General features: G+C 47.9%; 1 protein-coding gene across 11 annotated transcripts in view; it reads left to right on the top strand.

Annotated features, from left to right (window-relative positions):
* Positions 1–19,499, top strand: part of UXS1 (UDP-glucuronate decarboxylase 1) — a 96,065-nt gene that overhangs the window by 15,461 nt on the left and 61,105 nt on the right. For 4 of the 11 annotated variants that reach the window (XM_044773081.2, XM_070511546.1, XM_070511545.1 and 1 more), the window contains 3 exons: positions 11,448–11,475; positions 12,748–12,796; positions 14,154–14,197. The exons of 2 other annotated variants lie outside the window; for them this stretch is intronic. In XM_044773081.2, coding sequence (XP_044629016.1) covers positions 11,448–11,475; positions 12,748–12,796; positions 14,154–14,197 — 121 coding nt within the window. Of the gene's footprint in view, positions 1–11,447; positions 11,476–12,732; positions 12,797–14,153; positions 14,198–19,499 lie in introns of all 11 variants that reach the window. 5 more of the 11 variants (XM_044773080.2, XM_070511544.1, XM_070511542.1 and 2 more) reach the window with 2 other exon arrangements.

Genomic DNA, 19,499 nt, shown 5'->3' on the forward strand with positions numbered 1-19,499 from the left:
TCATTCCAGGAGTTAGCAAGGCTGGGGAGGGCTGGGTGTGCTCAGGACTATGCTGCCCGGCTTGCTGTGGCTGCTGGAGGAATGGAAACAGGTGGATTGGGGGTGGGCTGGGGGTGAGGGCCAGCAGAACACATCCTGTGGGACTGGCATTAGGGTGGGGGAGGTGGGCCCATGGAACCCCCTACATGGAGCATTGTGGAAAGACATTCAAGGACTTCCATGTATATATTTATATATACTTTTTTACCTCATTCTTTTAAATTTTCTGCTTCTGTGTTATAATGAACATAATGCAGTGCTACATATACATACATGTGGGGTATATGCTCAAGATTTTTTTTTTGCTGGGGAAGATTCTCCCTGAGCTAACACTTTTGTCAGTCTTCCTCTGTTTTGTCTGTGGGTCGCCATCACAGTGTAGCTGCTGATGAGTGGTGTAGGTCTGTGCCCAGGAACCAACCAGGGCCGCCGAAGTGGAGAGTGCCGAATATAACCACTAGGCCACAGGGTCAGTCCCTCAGGACTTTTTGATAATTACAGTGGGCCATCAAAATAGTTTGGAGAGGTTGGAAATCTTAAGCAGGACAATGACAGGAACAACAGCTTTCAGGATAAGTCACCTGGTGAGAAGGGAGAAGCGCCACGTGGAGATGGCAGAAACAGGAGGACAGTGACAGAGGTTGTCCAGTCAATGCAGTGGCAGAGCCTGACAGGGGGCTGGCCCAGGGATGGAGGGGGACACTGAAGGAAGAATTGTAAGGGTCTGCCAGCTGCCTGGGAAGGAAGGGAGGGGGACATCTGGAATGGTGCCTGGAGTAGCGGGGGTGTCTGGAGAGGGCTCACCTCCACATCGTTTCACTGGTATCTTCACAAAACACGTGTCTTAGGGCTCTGAGCTTGGGAGGACAAAGGTGTGCTGTCTGCTGCAGAGGTCCCTGGGCTGTGGCTGGATCCACGTCACCGGAAACACTTGTTAAAACCGCGTGGCTGGGCCACACCCCAGAGTTTCTGACTGGGGAGCCTGGTCGGGCCTGAGGATCTGCACTTCTGGTCAGCTCCCGGGTGCCGGAGGCACCCCTGCTCTGGGGAGACACTTGCTGTGGCTCTGGTCTGCACAGCTGCGTGTCCTGTGTGCCTCCAGAGGGTCCCTGTGGAAGGAGTCTCTCCCCTCCAGGCTTTGGAAGCAGAATGGCAGATATCCTTGAGGTCGTGGCTGAGTCGGTGGTTTGGATCCCAGGCTTTTCTGCCTCCCCAGCTAGGGGGATTTTCATAGGCCGCCCTAAACCGTGCAGCTGTGGCGCTGCCCTGCCTGCACTGGGCAGAACACACCAGCGTCTCACAGACTGTGTCAAAATGTGGTATTTCCAACCGGCTTCCTGTGAGTCGTAGAAATGAAAATAACACAAAATTATAGAAAGCTCTTACCTCGTGTCCCCAGCCTTGCTTCTGTGAATAAATATACGTGCGTGTAGTTTGCAATGTGTATAGTTTTAAAAAGCAAAAAATTGATTCTCCTACATGTGTTTTCAAAGTTGCCCTTCTCGCTTAGTAGTGACATTTTTACAGGTAGACTCTTTAAAGGACCAGATGTCGTCTGCCAAGCCCACAGTTTCTTGGATTTTTAACCATTCTTTATAAAAAGGAACGTCTTGGGGCAAAAATGTTTCCCAGGGAATGTGGTGCGGTTTTATGAGGTAAGCCTGTGGGGAGGTATGAGTCACTTGGCCCGTGCTTCATGGCTGAAGCTGGGGACGGCCACTGGGACACAGGGAGCTGAAAGCACGGCTGTCGCGCCTGCTTCTACTTCTCTCCTCAGGGAGGGCCCGGAGCAGGGCGGTGTGGCAGGGCAGGACGTCTGCCGAGGCTGCTCGGGGCCCCAGGTAGCCCTTTGATCTGGGACGATTTTCATCCTGTTCAACCACTCAGGGTGGACGCAGGCCAGGAGGCTGGGCAGGATTTGGGGTTTGGGGTTCGCTCCTTTGGGTTGGGGGGTGCCAGGGGGCCCCTTTCAGGGCCCGCTGCTCTCTGGTGTGTTATTGCTGCCTGGCCCTTAGCAGCTCATTCTTTAGTGGGAACTGGAGGCTGGGGCGCTCCCTCACTTCTGTGCATCCCCTTTCTTATTTGAAGAATTAAAAATAGTAATATCTGCTAACTTGAACCTTCTGATCCATTTAAACAAATCTTTTGGTGCTTTTCTTGTTACAAGAATCATGCATATTCTTACCTGCTTTGAAAACATTTCAGTTATATACTCTCAGACTTTACCCAAGGTGAGTCAAATATTTGCTCTCTTCCAGGCCTAGAATTGTCGGGTCGTGGGTGGTGAGCATGGGGCACTTTTCCCAGGTGCGTTTCGTATTTTGTTCAGATGGAGGGAGGCAGCATGGGTGACCGGGGTGGTGGGATTTCCCCAGGATTCAGCCTTGATCCCCACTTTCCCCCAGGCGACATTCTGTGCAAAGCTGTCCTTGACAGAGGAAGGGTGCTCTACACTTGCAGGGAACGTGCTGGGTGGGAAGGAGTTGCCTCTGGCCCCGTATCCTGGGCGATTCAGGCTGCCCTGGGAATATGGGGACATCGGGAGATAAAGGGGTGGGACCATACCCGTCTGTATTCTCTGGTTCAGGTTCTGTTTTCTGCTTAACCAACTGCTTCAAAACTCTGGTATAGAGCAGCAACCGTTTATTATGCTTACGGGTTCTGTGGGTCGGCAGTTTGAATGGGGATGGCTGTTCTCTGTTTCGTGGCGTCTGGGACTTCAGTTGGATGAGTCACAGCTGAGGCTGGTGGATCCACTTCCAGATAGTTTCCTCATGGGCAAGTCTGTCCCCTGAGGAGGGCTCGGCCAGGACTGGCTGTCAGAGGCCCTGTGGTGGCCTGTTTAGGCTCGGGGTGGCCACACTTCTTCCACAGGCCCAGGGCTCCAGGAGCCAGCGTCCCAGCAAACGAGGTGGAAGTGCACCCTGTTAATGACCAGCTCCACAGTCACAGTGTCACTTCTGCTCTTCCCTGTGTTCACAGCAGTCACAAGTCCGCTGGATTCAGATTCGAGGGAAGGACACAGACACCCCGCCTCCTGATGGGAGGCCAAAGAATTTTCTGACCAGGTTTAAAAGTGCTCCCAGGGAGGGTCCCCTTTCTGTAAAACGCACAATGACACTGTACAGCTTCTCAGCGAGCACTTGGCAGGAAAACCGAGTCATAGCTCAGTGGAGGCGTTTTGTTGCGATTAACGCTTAGAAAATCTCGAGAAGAACAGTAAACAGAGTCACAGCAGAATGCGTGCAGCTGCGTCATACTTTAGCATTCCTGGAACTTTCTCTGCAAATAATAGTCATTTTAGATGAGCTCAGGGTGCCTGTGTTTGTACAGGGTTTCTATTTTGAATACCTCTCTAAATTAAAGTGTTCTTGACCTCAGAAGTGGAAGGCGGAATTGCCCTTCACTCCGAAATGCGGCGTGTTTTCAGCATTCTGAGGGCTTTGTCCGCCCCGCCCCCAAGGGTGTTCTGAGGTTAATGTTGCTCAGTTCTGGTCTGAGCTCATGTCACACACAGCCTCTGAGGGTAGGGGATTCCCTTAGAGGACAAGATTGGGAAAAACAAGATGCCTTTTTTGCATGGAGATGGGGATGACTCTGGAGCCCTGAGCAGGCCACACACACCTTGGAATGAGGCTCACACTTGGAAGTCTTGGCCCAGGTGTGGCTGTGTGACCTTGAGCAAGTCACATGCTACTCCTTTTGGCTCTGGTCTTGGGCTGTGAAGGGGAGGTAGTAACATGACCTTGTGGTTAGAACAGCAGAGCCTGGAAGGCCCGCCTGGGGTAAATGTTAGAGCACTGATGTTGCTGCACTGCCTATCCTGAGATCCCCCAGGGCTTGGCCTCCACCTGGCTGGATGCAGAGGTCAGCGCTGGTTTAATGAGCCTTCGCCCTGCTAGCCTCAGGGGTCCCCACCTGCACCTCCAGCGTGCACAGCCAGGGTGCACAGAGGCTTCTGGCCTCCGTTTCTACTCGCCTGTTAGACGTCTTTTTCTTGGGTCACCGGAGGATGCCTCGAAGCGAGCGTGTGCATATCCCAGACCATTATCCCCTCCGCCAGCTGCCCTCCATCTCTGGTGTTCTTGTCTTGTGACTTCACCTGTGTCACAACCCCGCCTGGCCTCTTCCACCTCACCCTGATACACCACCTGGCCTGAGACCCTCCCGAGGCCTGCCTCTGCCTTCTTCTCTCTCCCCACCTTCTCCCTTGGCCATGTGCTGCTCACCTGCCTGCTTCCTGTGATGCTGAAACACAAGCTGCCCTTCATCACACTGAGTGGTGGCTGATTCCCTAGCAGCCAGAACCCGGCTGTCTTGGGATGCTACAAAAGGTGAAACAGTGGTGTCCGTATGTGGCTCATTAACAGAATCCCCTGGGAGCTTGTTAAGAACACAGCGGTCCCAGCCCATCCCTCCCTTTCAGCCTCACTTGCGGTCCAGGGGCCTCTGCTGGCCTTGTCCCTCTCCCTCAGAGCCCGGCAGACATTCCCCACCCATCCACGGGGCTCACTGTCCTGCCTCTTCCTCTCCGCGCCGAGGGCTGGGGCGGCTGCAGCCTTTGCTTCTCTGCTGTGTGTTATATGTGGGTGGCTGTTGGCTCTTTGGCACTTGAGGACAAGAACTCCCTGGGCTGCGATTGCGCTGCCTCATTCTGCTGTCTCTTAGAGCTGGGATGGCAAACTATGACCCAGAGGCCAAATCCAGCCCACTCTTGAGCTAAGGAAGTTTTAATTATTTTTAAATAGTTGAAAAAAGTCAAAAAAAGAATGGAATTTCATGACACGAAGTTCAGCTCTCAGCGTCCTTGAACAGAGTCGTGTGGGAGCACAGCTGTGCTCTTACAGGTCACCTATGACCATGTCAGCCTGCAGTGGCGGCGTCGAGTAGCTGCTCCAGAGGTTGAATGGCCTACAAGGCCTGAACTGTGTCCTCTGTGTGCCGTTGCAGAGAAGAGGTGCCGACTCCTGCCTGAGAGCGGCGACTCCCAGTCATTTGGGAGAGATTCCGTTGTGCGTTCTTTCAGCAGGTGTCTGTGAGCACATGTTACATGCATGTATCTCAACGCCATAAATGACAGCAGTGAACCAAACAGAAAATCTTTGTCCGCTTGGAGCTTACGTTTTCTTGGAGGGAATTAGACAGAAAACAGACTCGTAGATAAGTAGATATATTAGCTAGTGATAAATGCTGTTTTCAGACAAAGAAAGCAGGCTGAGTGTGGGGGGGAAGGAAGAGGACTGGGGGTGGGGGTGCTGTTCCAGAGAGATTGGTTAGAAGATCTCTTTGAAAGGTAGCTTTTGAGGTAGCTACCCGGTCTTTTGAGACCTGGATGAACAGAGAGAGGGAGGCAGATGAAGAGGTTGTTTGGAGGAAGTGCAAAGGCCCTGAGGCAGGAACAGGCTTGGCAAATTGGAGAAATTACATGGGACAGGTATGTCTTGATCCTGGACTATAAGGACAGAGAGGTGGGCAATAGGTGAGATGTGGCTGTGACAGTCTTGAGGTCCCTTAGCGTGGAGGCTCTCCACCTTCCCCAGCGGCCAGGTTCACCTGGGGCACTTGACAAGTGTGATGCCCCATCCCTGCACAGAGGTTCAGCTTCAGGAGGTCTGAAGTGCAGACCGTTTGGGGCCTTGCAGGCCCTGGGAAGCTGGATTTTATCCGTGGAGACTGGAGAATGCAGATACCCCTCACACCCCACTCACCCCAACCCCATTTTCAGTCACTGTTAGGTCCTGCAGAGCCTTCAGTCTACAGGGCACCAGGCATAGGAGCCTTTGCTGCCCTGCCTCACGTGTTGCTTGGCTGTGGCAGAGGCTCAGTAAATAGATGTCTGCATTTTAGAAAAGAGACCTGCCTTTACTCTGGTGACTGTGCTCTGTGGGCATGCCGCTTCTCCCTCTGCCCTGTCCTGCGGGACTGAGTCTTTGTGATCTGGGTAAGTTCCCAGGGTCTTGCAGGTGCCTGGTGCTCCACTTTCTGCACGAGTAGGGTCCGGCTGTTTGCCCTCTGGTCCCAGGTGGACCCCTCCTGCTTCTGGTCAGCTGGGTCTTGCCTCCTTTGGGACTCCGTCTCTGGCCCTCTTCTCTTGGTCCTCCCTGTATGTCATGCACACGTTGCCTACCAGAGGCATGAAGTTTTGTGCACAGTCTTACCTCTCCATGCATCTGTAGACACCAACTTTGCTGGATGCATGGCTGGTGGATGAGTGAGGAAGGATTTTAGGAAACACGGAAAAAAGGACGCAAATCCTACCTGGCAGTTGACACTGTCTGATCTCGTTAAGCCACGTTGGTGAGCCCACGGCACACCGGCCTGTGGGCTGTCTTGTTGTCCATGCTTGCCTGCAGGCTTGCCTGTTATAGCCTGTTACACAGGCATGTGCCCACATAGAGGGCAGGGTTACTTCATGCTTCTTCCCAGGACTGAGGATGAAAGTCCATGTGCTTTCATGTTAAAATGCTCATCAGAATGTCTGATAAAAACCTGCTAAACTGTATTGCAGCCATTTAATAAAGTGTACAGGTGTGAGGTGGAAATGGTAGTTCTGTCTGATCCAGGATGATAACAGTGCATGGAATAGGATAACAGGGCTCCTGGTGAAGGATCTGCACTTTTTCTGTGCCCAGCATTCCGGGACTGAATTTATCCCTATTCTAAAACAAATGCGCCTCTTACAACTCCACGCTTTTAAGGATTGTGAATGGTGGTTCTTCACCTGTTTGGGGTCTTGAATTCTTTGGAGGATTTTTGAAAGCTATGGACATACAATTTTATGTGGACTTTCAAGGATTTTTCCCCCTCTGGACTTCCTGAAACTTGTTCGTGACTCCATGGAGACCCACAGACTTCAGATTGAGAAATTGTGTTCTAAAAAGATTTCTCTCAAGTAATAGCTGATTAATATTTATGAAACCAAGTTAGCCTAGTAGAGACTATGACAGAGTGGTTAGCATTTTAATATTTTCTTCATTGGAAAAGGACAGTCATTTTAAATCATACTCTTTAAAATAACTCAATTTTTTGCCCTAAGTGAAAATTTCTCTGTGATTTTATGTGTGCGTGTGTGAGGAAGGTTCATCCTGGCTAACATCCATGCCAATCTTCCCCTGTTTTTTAGTATGTGGGCCACCGGCACAGCATGGCCCCTAACAGAGCAGTGTGGGTCTGTGCCCAGGAACCACACCCAGGCCGCTGAAGTGGAGCGTGGCAAGCTTAACTGCTAGGTCACAGGGCTGGCCCTTCTCTGTGATTTTCTTGAACTGGGTTTCCCTGCATAGCATGAAGTGTAGACACAGACATAATGAGAATCGTAAAATCGGTGTGCCTCAGTTTGCATACAAAGTATTTTTAAAATTTATGTTAAAAATTAGAATAAATTGTCTTGAGAGCTGTGTGAGGGAATTTGGTTTTTACCTTTGTCAGTAACAGTGATTGACTGTGTTTTTTCTTTTATACTTGCTGTTCTTAATATTGAGTCCTTGTATTATAGGTAATAGATTTAATTTAGTTTTGTTAGTTCCTTTATTTATAGAGTACATCTATTAATAATTCCTAGCTATCCTTTTGAGTAAGGTGGGTCAAATTAACAAGCAGGTTGCAAAATTCTAAAAGCAATGTTGATTTTAAATACCGTTGGGCTTTTAAACACCATGCCCCGCAGCAGTCCGGGCTTCTCTCCACAGAGCACCAGGAGCAGGACTCCGCGCCTGCTGGAAATCGCCGCGTTCTCCCCGGATGAGTCTGCGGCGATGCTGGGCCTTCCTGCTGCCGGAGTGTCTGGTCTGTGCCGGGTGCTGAGTCCTTGTCACTCCCCAAAGTAAAGCAGGTGGAGCTTTTGAGAATTTAAAAGAAAGCCCAAAACACTTGACATAAAAACATTTTAAAGATTAACTGTTGTTAGCACTTCTGAAGATAAAAACTACTAAGCACGGGATAAATGTAAGAAAGTGAAGCCGTTCCTTGACCTCCATTCAGCTAATGTTGGTCCCTGGGCCCCCTGTGCTTGGTACTGCAGGTGTGAACGAGAAAACCCCTGGTCTTGCAGGGCAGCCCGCCTGCGGCCGCCGAGAAACATTAGTGTGTCGTGGGTACCATGGCAGCACGGAGCCACAGTGTCCCCGGGGCAGGGGTGTTGAGGGGGCTCTCCTGGGGATGGGGTGCTCAGGGGTGGTGTGAGTGCGCTTCTGGCCAGGCGACCCTCTGCAGCAGGTGCTGAAGGATTGGGAGCGTGGAGAGTCCGTGGAGGGGCTGCTGTGGGGGGCTGATTGGTGAGGAGGAGGGGCTCCTGAAGCTCTGGGGTGAACCGGAAAGAGCAGCCAGTTGGGGAGGAGGGTGCATTTCCAGCTGCGGAGGGCAGTTGAAGAGGTCTGAGCCACACAAGTAGGTTTGGGCATTATCCGCCTATAACCATTTTGTCCCTTTGTAAGGGCTGGTGAAGCTGTGACTCGGGGCTTCATTCCCCGGGGCAGGTCCCAGGGCCCTCACCCACTTCCCAAGGGAGAGATGCTTAAGCAGGGCCAGTGGGAGAGGAGCGATGACTCAGGAGACCGTGGTGTCTTTACTTCCAAGAAAGACACAGTGTCCAGGAGGGGAGGTGGCAGCCCTCCGTGCTCTGAAGTGGTCTAAGTGATGGTAGAAGGATCGAGGAATCTCTCCAAAATAGACACCCTAAACTGACTCAAGAAGTTAAAAAGGAAAAAGCTGAATAAAATGATAACCATGGAATGATTTGAAAAGGTTGTCAGAAGGCGCTAACCACCCAGAAAGCACCTGAAGGAGTGGATAGTTCTCTCCGTGCTGTTCCATAGTAGAGAAAGAGAAGGACTGCTTCCTGGTGCATTTTAACGGGCACAGCCTCCTAAAGCCAAAATGAGACAGTGTCTTCATTTGAGACCACAGTAAAGGAAAGTGCCCGTGGGGTCTGGGAGCTCCTGGTTCATCACCCATCTTTGGGCAGCTCTGTTTTAGTGGCTACAACGCCTGGTGTGTGAGCTAAGGACTGACCCAGATGTTCACATATTGTCTAGAAAGAGGCCGAGAGCAGGAGTTTAGCAAGGGTTTAAACATCTTTGTTCTCCTTTGTGAAAAGCAAGCTATGCACATAAATACAAGGAAAAATAAACAATTACCTTGGTCGCCATTTAAACTCAATGTTTTGGCATTTTCACAGTCTTGTCTTTTTTGTGTATTTTTAGCAGCAGGAGTCATACTGCATATACGCGTGTTCATCTGGAGCTGTGGTCACTGCATTATCATGATACAGCGTAGTTCCATAGTCGTATTTATGGCCTTCTGATTTCATTGAATGGCTGCATCGTAATTTATATAGCAGCTCCCAATTGTTGGAGATTTTGGTTTATTCCCGTCTTTTTTTCTTTAATTATAAATAAGACCCTGATTTGTGAAGGCAGCTTTCCTGTATATATGCTTATTTCCTGACGATAGTACTCAAAAGTAAGATCTCATGGTCCAAAGGTATAAACATGCTTTGTTTCTTTAATGAATAATGAGTATAGTAAGGCTTTATTTTAATTTCTCCCATTTCTTGCCACTTTTGTTTAGTCAGTTACTGCTATCTTTTCTATCATAGTTTCCTCCTCTATTTGAAGAGGGATAGGCTTTTATGAAATCAACAACGTCTCCCTTCTTAACGATGGGAATTTCTTGGTGGGGCGAGATTTTGGACACTGAGTCTTAGTCACTAAACATTAATGAAACCCCTCCTGTGTACCTGAGGATCACAGTGACAAGGTGCCTGGGAGCAGATCTTAATGTCGGGACTTCCCAAGCTCACAAAATCGCCAGCCTGGGACAAGAGGGCGTTTGTGTTTGTTCCCTGTCTTTCCCCAGCACCTGGAAGCACCTAACAGTGATATGAACCTCTTAATCTCAAGGTCACGTGTCTGGTGTGCAGTAAGCCCATCACTGAAACATGGTGCTTGCAGATGGAGAAAGGTTTGCTAGAATTGGCCAAAACGAGAAGGCAGGAGGATAGGTTCTCTCAAATTCACCTTAACAAGAGAAGAAAGCAGGGGCCTTTATAGAGCTAAGGGGCTTGGGAGGAGGAGTTTTGGAGAAACAAGGGGGAAATCCATGTTTCTTTCACTCCAGATAAGCCCTTGGGCAGTTGGACTTCTGGGCGTCATCGCAGCTGGGGGCTGGTTACTTGGTGGTCGTAACTTCCTTGAAGGCATTCTTTTTTTTCTGCAAAAGAAACTGATAAATCCTTGTGACCCTTAGTCACTCCTTAGGTTAAACAAGAAAACAGCAAATTAACAAGATTAACTTCTTTTCGTCTGTGTCTGTGTTGGAACAAGGTTGAGGGGTAGTCAGGTTCTTGTTGAATATTTGCAGTCACCTGCAGGAGCACCTGGCCCTTAGGAGGTGTTTAGCATTTGGAGACTGAGTACCTCAGGGCCAAAGAGGAATGTGCACCAAACAAACATGAGGACCCTCGCTCACAGCAAAGGCTTCTTTGTGAAGTAACCCTCCCTTCGGTCACTTTAAGTGGCTGCTCATGCTCCAGTCTTAGGTTTTTAAAGTCATCCATGGTGCAGTTTCACTGTCGCAGCTGGGTTGATTTATACACATTTATTGAACACCAGCTGTATGCAGGATGACCCACCGTCCAGATGTCTGCGATCAAGGAGGCCGACAGCAGACAAGAAGTGCAAGACCAGGGCAATCTGACTGTACTGAGAAAGCGTGGACTCCAGTTGAAGTTAAGCCACGATGTCAGGCCCTGACTGGACTTGTCTGGGTTTTGATTTCGTCAAGATTTAAAGGAAGAGGTTGAGTTGAACCCTAGGCTCTCTTTCAGGCACGAGTTCTTTGATTCTGTGACTGGCTCTTCCTCAAACAAAAGTTGGGGACATAGCTTTCTCAACACACACACAGTTGAACTCCAAACCTCCAAAGAGATCTTCCAAAGTTAGAGGGATATATAGGATCGTGTCTCCCTTACTTTTTGTAAGACTTAATACTTTAAAAGTGTGCCGTTTATTGTCTTCATGAGCTATAATTTAGTTTTCTTTTTTTCCCTAAAGATTGGCACCTGAGCTAACAACTCTTGCCAATCTTCTTTTTTTTTTTCTGCTTTATCTTCTCAAACCCTGCCCCCTGTACACAGTTGTATATCCTAATTGCAGGTCTTGCTAGTTGTGGGATGTGGGACACCACCTCAACATGGCCTGACAAGTGGTGCCATGTCTGCGCCCAGGAGCCGAACCCTGGGCCGCCACAGCGGAGCGCGCAAACTTAACCACAGCCACGGAGCCAGCCCCCCTATAATTTAGTTTTCCTAATGAACTTTAAAATGTTGGCTAAAAATTAAAATTGTGTTGGTTGGAACCCTTGAATGTCATGAGCTTACATAGTGACTTTTTTTGTTCTTTCCCTTACAGCCGTTTGGGGCAACTTCGTTAATATGAGGTAATTGTTTTTGATAACTTGAATACTGTGGTTGAATTTATCCATACATTTCAGTAGTTAGATGTGCACCATTGATTTTGTGGGTTAATAAGAATATTTTAAAAAGGAAACTGAGCTTTTTGCTATTCACACATCTGGGCTGTGTCTTTTCTCCTAGGAATATTCTTGAGCTGACTTTAACATTTACCCAAGTAAAGCCCAGGTGTAAAGATAAGTCTCGATGCAGCAGTGGCTGACTGCTCTGCGTTGCCCACCTCAGGGGCCCTTCCCTCCTTTTGTGGACAGTAGAGGGGTGACCCTAGCTTTCTCACCACTAAGATGTAAATGGCCTTCTGGGTGGCTTGAGCAGGCACAAAGTAGGGGGTTTCCAAAGCCTTGAGAAGGGCACTGTGTTAGGGAGGCCGTGGTGGCCGGCCCCGGGGAGCAGACCAGTGGATGCTCAGACCAGTGGTCTAACTCTGAGGGGGGCTCGAGGACCCGTCTGGCCTGAGTGTGCATTATTCATGCTGCTTAACAGGGCAGGAGAGACACTTGTAAAAGTAAAATCCTTGTGTTAATGTTCTAAGAAAAAACAATCAGAAAGTAACAAGCATTCCATTGAAGAAACAAATTTGGTTGAGTTAGTCCAGTTTTACCTTTAAAGAAAAGTTTGTTCCACTTTATATTTCTTGGTAGTGGGAATAAAATAAGAACGATCAGGACTGTGGTGCTTGGGTTGGGTCGGAAGTTCAATGCTACACGAGCCACAGGGGAGAGGGTGCTGGGCCCCAGCAGGCTCTTCCCTCGGGGTTGGTCTTGCAAGGCCGGTGGGGCGTGGGGATCTGATTCCTGCCGCCTCCTGACAAAGGCTTCTGTGTCTGGCTCCGTGCGGTGCTCACATCCCTTTTAAAGGAGCTCTGTTTTTTACTTGGAAAAACTGCATTTTGCATTAAATCCCCGGGAAAGCCCAGCAGACAGGCTTGAACTCCTATAGACACACTTCCTGCTTCTAATTTAAAACCCCGGGTTGGGTGTAACGTGAAAGTGAGATTGTTTTAGTTTACTAGAAGCAACCCTCAGGGGGCAGGGAACCTGTGAGGCGGGTTCCAGGAGCCCTCCTCTGCCCAGTTGTCTGCGGGGCCTCCGGAGCACCCCCTTCTGGAGGGAACTGGCACTTGGGAAGGAGAGGGCCTGGCCTGGAGCCTTCGGTTTGTGTGGGGATTTGTCAGAGCTGAATCTTGAAGTCCCAAAGCCTTTCGCCTGGTCTCAGTTTTGTAGCTTTCTTCTCAACAGGTCTATCCAGGAACATGATGAACTGAAAATTGAAAGCAAGATTGAAGAGGTGAGTCTCTTTTCCATATTCTGCTTCTGTTTCTTCTGTTTGTCAACGTCAGTTCCTTTGCTTCTGCTGGTGTCTTTATTGTGGCAGCTTTGTGCTGCTCTGTGATTTTGAAAGCATGTCTTGAAAAATTATTCCCTTAATTAAAGGAGACTTTCCATTTGTTACACTGTTGATGCATCTCTGTGTCAGCATTTGTCCGTTTTGTAAAGATGTGAGGGGTCAAAACAAATTCTGACCTAAAAGCAAAACGAATTTAAACTTTTGTTTTGAGAGATCGACACCTGAGCTAACAACTGTTTTCGATCTTCTTTTGTTTTTCTTCTTTCCAAAGCCCCCCAGTACATAGCTGTAGATTCTAGTTGTAGGTCCTTCTGGTTGTGCTATGTGGACGCCGCCTCAGCATGGCCTGACCAGCGGGGCCATGCCCGCGCCCAGGATCCGACCGGTGAATCCTTGGGCCGCCGAAGCGGAGCGTGCCAACCCAGCCATTGGGCCACGGGCTGGCCCCTGGATTTAAACTTTCATGTGACTTTTCTAATGAGCCTTTCCAGAATTTCTTAGAGAAAGGGAAGTGATTACCTTTACCAGGGATGGAGGCAAGTGCCAACATCCACTCACCTGAGTAGATGCTGAAAGTGAAGAGGGAAGAGGGCCTCACTCGGATGCTGGGACCGGAGGAGCCTAAAGAGAGTGTGTGCCCGGATGGGGAGCCGCACACCTCACCGAAAACCAGCTCCTCTGAGTGATGCTACTCCTCCTATTTTAAAACAATTGCTTAGGTTTTCGTTAAATAAATATAGCTGTAGATAGACTGTTGTCACATGGACTGTTCAGGGGGATAGGGAGGTACGCATTTCAATTTGAAGCCACATGCTAGAGTCATGGGGAGGCCCTTGGATTGCTCTTGTCCTTCTGTCCAAGCTCAGGGGGTCAACACAGCTGGATGTGTGCAGTCATGTGCTGGAGCTGACAACAGGGAGAAACCTGGGGATCAACTTTGTGGACAGCGTTTAGGAGATTCTTTAGTTCCGGGAAAAAAACCAGTGCTGTTCCTCTGCCTGTTTTTATGAGCCTGAACCACCTTTAACCTTGCTCATAGTAAGATGGGAAAGTAAAAAGGTTAATTTTCTCAAGGATCTAGGCACCTGTGGAGTAAGAGTTATAACATGCTGTTTATCATTCTCTGTTCTAGAATTGTGATTGAAGTGTTATAATGTAATTTCAAATTGGAAGTGAACTGTAGAAGTAATTAAAATGTGTGTTGCATTATTTCATGCCTATTTGGAATATCAGAGCGGGGTGAAAGTGGCAGGAGACTGTGTTTTGCTTTAAAACTGATTTTGGTTATTTTTTTTAGATGGTTGAACCACTAAGAGAGAAAATCAGAGATTTAGAAAAAAGGTATGTATACTTTTTGTTTTGAGTTTAGGAAGATACTTATATAAGATATTGACCTTCTAAGGTCAGTGACTAGGATATAAGTTCATCACAATTGAGTAATTAATTCCATAATGTGAAATATATAGGGTGTGCTTGAGATAAGAACTTTTCCTTCAGAAGGTAAATTTTTACACTAAAATTTGGATGCAGTGTTTTTAAACCTTACTTTGGTTGGTCTTTTTTTTAAAGATTTTATTTTTTTCCTTTTTCTCCCCAAAGCTCCCCAGTACATAGTTGTATATTCTTCGTTGTGGGTCCTTTTAGTTGTGGCATGTGGGACGCTGCCTCAGAGTGGTTTGATGAGCAGTGCCATGTCCGCGCCCAGGATTCGAACCAACGAAACACTGGGCTGCCTGCAGCGGAGCGTGTGAACTTAACCACTCAGCCACGGGGCCAGCCCCACTTTGGTTGGTCTTTTGCCATTAAGAACTACTTTTGATGAAGGCTACAGATTTGCTCCAGAAAAAAATATTTATTTTAATCAATTTATTTTTTCAAGGGCCTTCCTGAAGCCCAGCCACAGATCCTATGTTAAAAGTCCTTCCTCTTACATCCTCTGCCAGTTTGATTTCTACAGACTACAAGGGTCTAAATAAATGTCCACATAAATGTTTTTGTTTTCCCCCATTTGAGTTTAGTAGCCCCCTGGGGAGAACATTGCAAGAGGATCCAGGTCTGTTGGAGTCTCTCCACCCCGTGAGTTTCTCAGTTCCGAGAATTCATTGCATACACCTGGAGGCCGAGCCCTCCTCCCTCTCACGTCTGCACGCGCAGCCAGGTGGTTTCCAGCATCTGTTGATTAGTTTAGGAGAATTGTTTCCAAAACGAGAAAGCAGTTTGGAGGGCCTAAAACCTAGACTTTATTTTAGTCAAAAAAAAAAAAAAAAAAAAAATCTGTCCACTGGCAATTGTTTTCTTTAGAGAATAATAATATTCATTTATTTGTGAAAAGAAAAGTGAATCATTAGATAACTTCCCTATAAGGCAATGGCTCACACACAGGATCTCTTGAAATATGAGAATTATGTGATTCTCTTTGATACTTTTGAGATGTTCTTTGTGCTTTTTAAATGAGACAGAGAAGCACAAATATGAATATAATGTTAAAGAATTTAGCGGTAGCTCGTTCTTGTCAAATGTATGTAAGTACCGTAAGAAGTTAAGGACATGGAGCCTGTGAGACGCCATGTTTGGTCATTTATTTGCCTTTGCACCAAACTGCATCAGGAAGTTTTCAGAATTGAGTCCAGGTAAAGTGGCTGCAAGGGAAGAATTGTATAATATGGTGGAAACTTGCATTTGAATCAGAAGAAGATTCCTCCTCAGCCTCTGTCTTGGTGGCCCCACCCCCACCCGCCCCGGCTGTGGCTCTGTTGGCTCTGTTCCACACGTTCTCTCGCGAAATTGAGTGTTAGGCACTGGAATGTTTCCTTGAGTGTATTTGGAAAGCGTTGTGTCTAGAGTAAAAATTAGGTCTTTAGAAGTTTGAAAAAGAAAAATGAAAACATTCATTAAAGTTTTTTTTTTTCAGATTGGCACCTGAGCTAACAACTGTTGCCAATCTTCTTTTTTTTTTTCTGCTTTTTTTTTTTCTCCTCAAATGCCCCCAGTACATAGTTGTATATTTTCAGTTGTGGGTCCTTCTAGTTGTGGCATGTGGGACGCTGCCTCAACATGGCCTAACGAGCAGTGCCATGTCCTCGCCCAGGATCCGAACCCTGGGCCACCGAAGCAGAGTGCTCGAACTCAACCACTCCGCCGCGGGGCCGGCCCTCCTTAACGTTTATGTAATGTTTTTATTGGGATGAGTTTGAGTGATGTACATTAGTGTTGTATGAGTTTTTTATCAAGTCCAGAGTAAAAGGGAAGAAATGAAGAGCAGTTTTTTTTTTGATTTTATTGTTTTCATTAAATGATCAAAGAGAAATAAGGATGGAGAAAATTGATCAAAATGTGTTCATTCACTTTCTTCCTGTCCTCAATAGTTTATATGTAGTCAGGCAAACTATTAATTTTAACTCTTACTAGAGTAGAAGTTGTTAGTACTTTTAATAGATTCAGTTAGTAACATAAGGTTGTTATTTGTGCTTTAAATTATTCTTCCCATGATTTGGCACTGAAATTATACTGCTTGTAACATTTCATTGGATGGCAGCCAGAAATTCTGCCTTCAATATGACTGGCATAATTTGAGAGGTTTTAACTGAGTCTTAAAAAAAATGCCTATGATAGGAAATAACTCACCACAGAGTTTATAAAAAAAAAAGTCTGTCCACTGGCGATCACTTTCTTTAGAAAATACTAAGATTCATTTAGTTGTGAAAAGTGAATCAATTAGATAATTCCCTGTAGGGCAGTGGCTCACACACAAGATCTATCGAAATATGAGAATTATCTGATTCTCTTTGATACTTGTGTGATGTTCTTTGTGCTTCTTAGATGAGAAGGAGAAGCACAGGTATGAATATAATGTTAGAATTTAGCGGTAGCTCGGTCTTGTCAAACTGAGAGTTACCTTTGAAACGGGTGGAGGTTAAGCATTTGCCTCCTAGGGCAGCTTTGCTAGTTAGTCATTCTAAAATGGTTCTGTTCTTCAGGTTGGGGAGCAAATCAGGGGACAGAGGAGCTCGAGTTACTGTTTTAGTTAGAAAGTCAAGTGTAGACGTGACTTTGTAGTGGAAATCGATGGAGCTCTGTCTGGTTTTACTTTTCCTGACTGACTGTGTGATGAGAATGATCAAACAGCCATCTTGACACTGGCAAGATAAGCACGTAACTGGAAATGTGCTGTCTTCATGTGCTTGTCACTTGGGGGCAAAGAGATGCCCAAAAGAAGTATTGGTATTTTGCAAAGGTAAAGATAGTATTTATAGAGGGAAAGAAATGGGCACGGTGCCATTCCAGAAGCCTGAGTAAGTGGACTATGTGGGCCTTTTCTCTTCCTTATCACATCCCCATTTCTTAATAGTTTGATTACATGCCATTTGTTTAATTTCATCTTCATATCTTTAAATGTTCTTTGAATAGATAGCAAGTTATAGTGGTCATTTAAATTCTAAGTAAAAGTACTTCTTTCTGGCTGTTTTGTTAAACACTAAGGTTAGAGTCTGGGATGGCATAAGGTAATTACTAAAGGATTAATTTGGGGGGTAAGAAAAGACCCATTGTTCGGTTCATACTCATTCTGCCTCCCAGGCTTGCTTCTCTCTCACACTCAGAAATGCCGAATGCAGGCTTGCTACGGGCGGGGACCTCCCTCTGCCCTGTGTGCTGCTGTGTCCTCAGGGCAGGGCATCGAATAGCTGCTCAGTCATGTTGCTGAATAAATGAATACGTGGATGAGCCTATGTGCCGGGTAGGATTTTAATCCCCTTCAGGCCTTAAAAGAAGCCTGTGCCTCTCCCTTGCCCACTTTGCCCAGTGCTGTGTCAGCCCAGGAGGGCTTGGGAGGGTTGAGCAGCCTGCTGAAGGTGTGGCCCAGCCAGCACCACCTCACACGGTCACCTCACAGTGCCCGAGCTGTCATCCAGGATGGCAAACAGGGAGAAGTGCCTGCTGAGGAGGACCCTGAAGGAACTTTACCTCTGCTCACACTTACAGCTTTGTGTGCCTGAGGTCTCAAAGGAAGGAATGAGGGTTATAACATCATTTTTTTGTTTTTTTTTTGGTAAGGACGATTGGCCCTGAGCTAACATCTGTGCCAGTCTTCCTCTTTTTGGTATGTGGGATGCCCCCACAGCATGGCTGCTGATGAGTGGTGTAGGTCTGTGCCTGGGATCTGAACCCAGGCCGCCGACACAGAGCACCCTAAAGTTAACCACTAGGCCACGGGCCCAGCCGCCTGTCAGATCATTTTTTTAACATCTAATAACTTGATCATACATATGAAATCTGAAACTCGGTTGCTGCATATTGAAGAGAAACAGAGCAAGAAGTCCAGCCAGTGTTTTGTTCTTACATTACTCGTTTTGGTGCTCAGTGTTGGAAGTGGCTTTTTTAGTCCATCCTACACATGTAACTGTGTGTTGGGCAATTATGTTTTTCCTTCACTTTTATTTCTTTGTAACTATATTTATTGTAAGCAAACCGTTTGCTGTGTTCCTCCTGGTGTAAACAGCATATCAGATTTCATTAACCTTTCAGACAGGTGCTGTTCTAAGCTAATGACGTGGACTAGAGTTTGTCTCGGTGGCTGCATTGCGCTCCCTCGGGATGCACACGCCTTGGTCCTGTGCCGCTGCTCCTTGCTGCTCCCTCTCCCTCCCTCCACTTCTTTTCCAGTGCTCAGCTGTGATCCCGTCTCCCTATGACACTCTGTCAGAAACCTCACGGACGGGAGAGGGTGGACCTCCACCGTGAGTGAAGGAAGGGGACGAGTCAGGGTTGGCGGCGACATTTTCTGCTACAGCCTGGAAGAGAAGGGGGCTCGTGGGCGCCACTGGGAGGGTAGAGAGGGTCAGGCTGCAAGGGAGAGACGTTTCAGTTGTGCCCTGGGGCTGGATACGGACTCGGGATTGGGGCTGGATGGGGATTGGGGCTGGATGCGGACTCGGGATTGACGCTGGAGGGTGGAGGTTGGCGCTCAGGGGCGGAGGAAACGGGGCATCTGTGTAGGGTGCGCGCGGCCAGAGCTCAGGTTTACTTTGCCGTCCTCCAGCTGAGTAAGTACTCGGAAGTACTCAGAGTGACACAAAGTGTCGCTTCGCAAACAGGGCATCTGCCAGGCTCCCTCGAGGCCTCCAGTCTTGCTCTGACTGAAGACGGAACCTCCCCTGCTTCACAGCTACATAAGCACTTACCATGGTGGCCTGTGCTAAAGACAGTCCCTGCCAGGGCAGCCCCTGGGGGAGGCAGCCCCTGGGGGAGGTAGCCCCTGGGGGAGGTGCTGTTGGTACCCCTAACAGAGCAGGAGGCTCTGAGGTGCACAGAGCTCTTGGGGGTCTTACTCTGGGATCACAGAACTAACATGGGGGAAGGCCAGGATGCTCAGCCATCCGCTCAGCCTCTCCCACCTGCCTGCCTCTGTTTTGTAGTCTGTGAGGGGGTCTTGGCCTTTTGAGAATCTGGAAGCTTTCAGGAGAGGAATTCGCGTGCGTTGTGAAAGCAGGCCTTCCTGCTCAAGCTCCAGTTTAAGTGTGCTTCCGCTCTTTCACGAGAGGAGAAACACCTGCTTCAGGGCTTTTGTCTGATGACCTGTCATAGTCTGTTCAGTTCAGCGACCATTAAGGAAGTGCTTTCTGTATCCCAGCCAGGGACGTGGAGG

This window comes from Equus asinus, chromosome 6 (assembly GCF_041296235.1).
Source record: "Equus asinus isolate D_3611 breed Donkey chromosome 6, EquAss-T2T_v2, whole genome shotgun sequence".
NCBI classification, from domain to species: domain Eukaryota; kingdom Metazoa; phylum Chordata; class Mammalia; order Perissodactyla; family Equidae; genus Equus; species Equus asinus.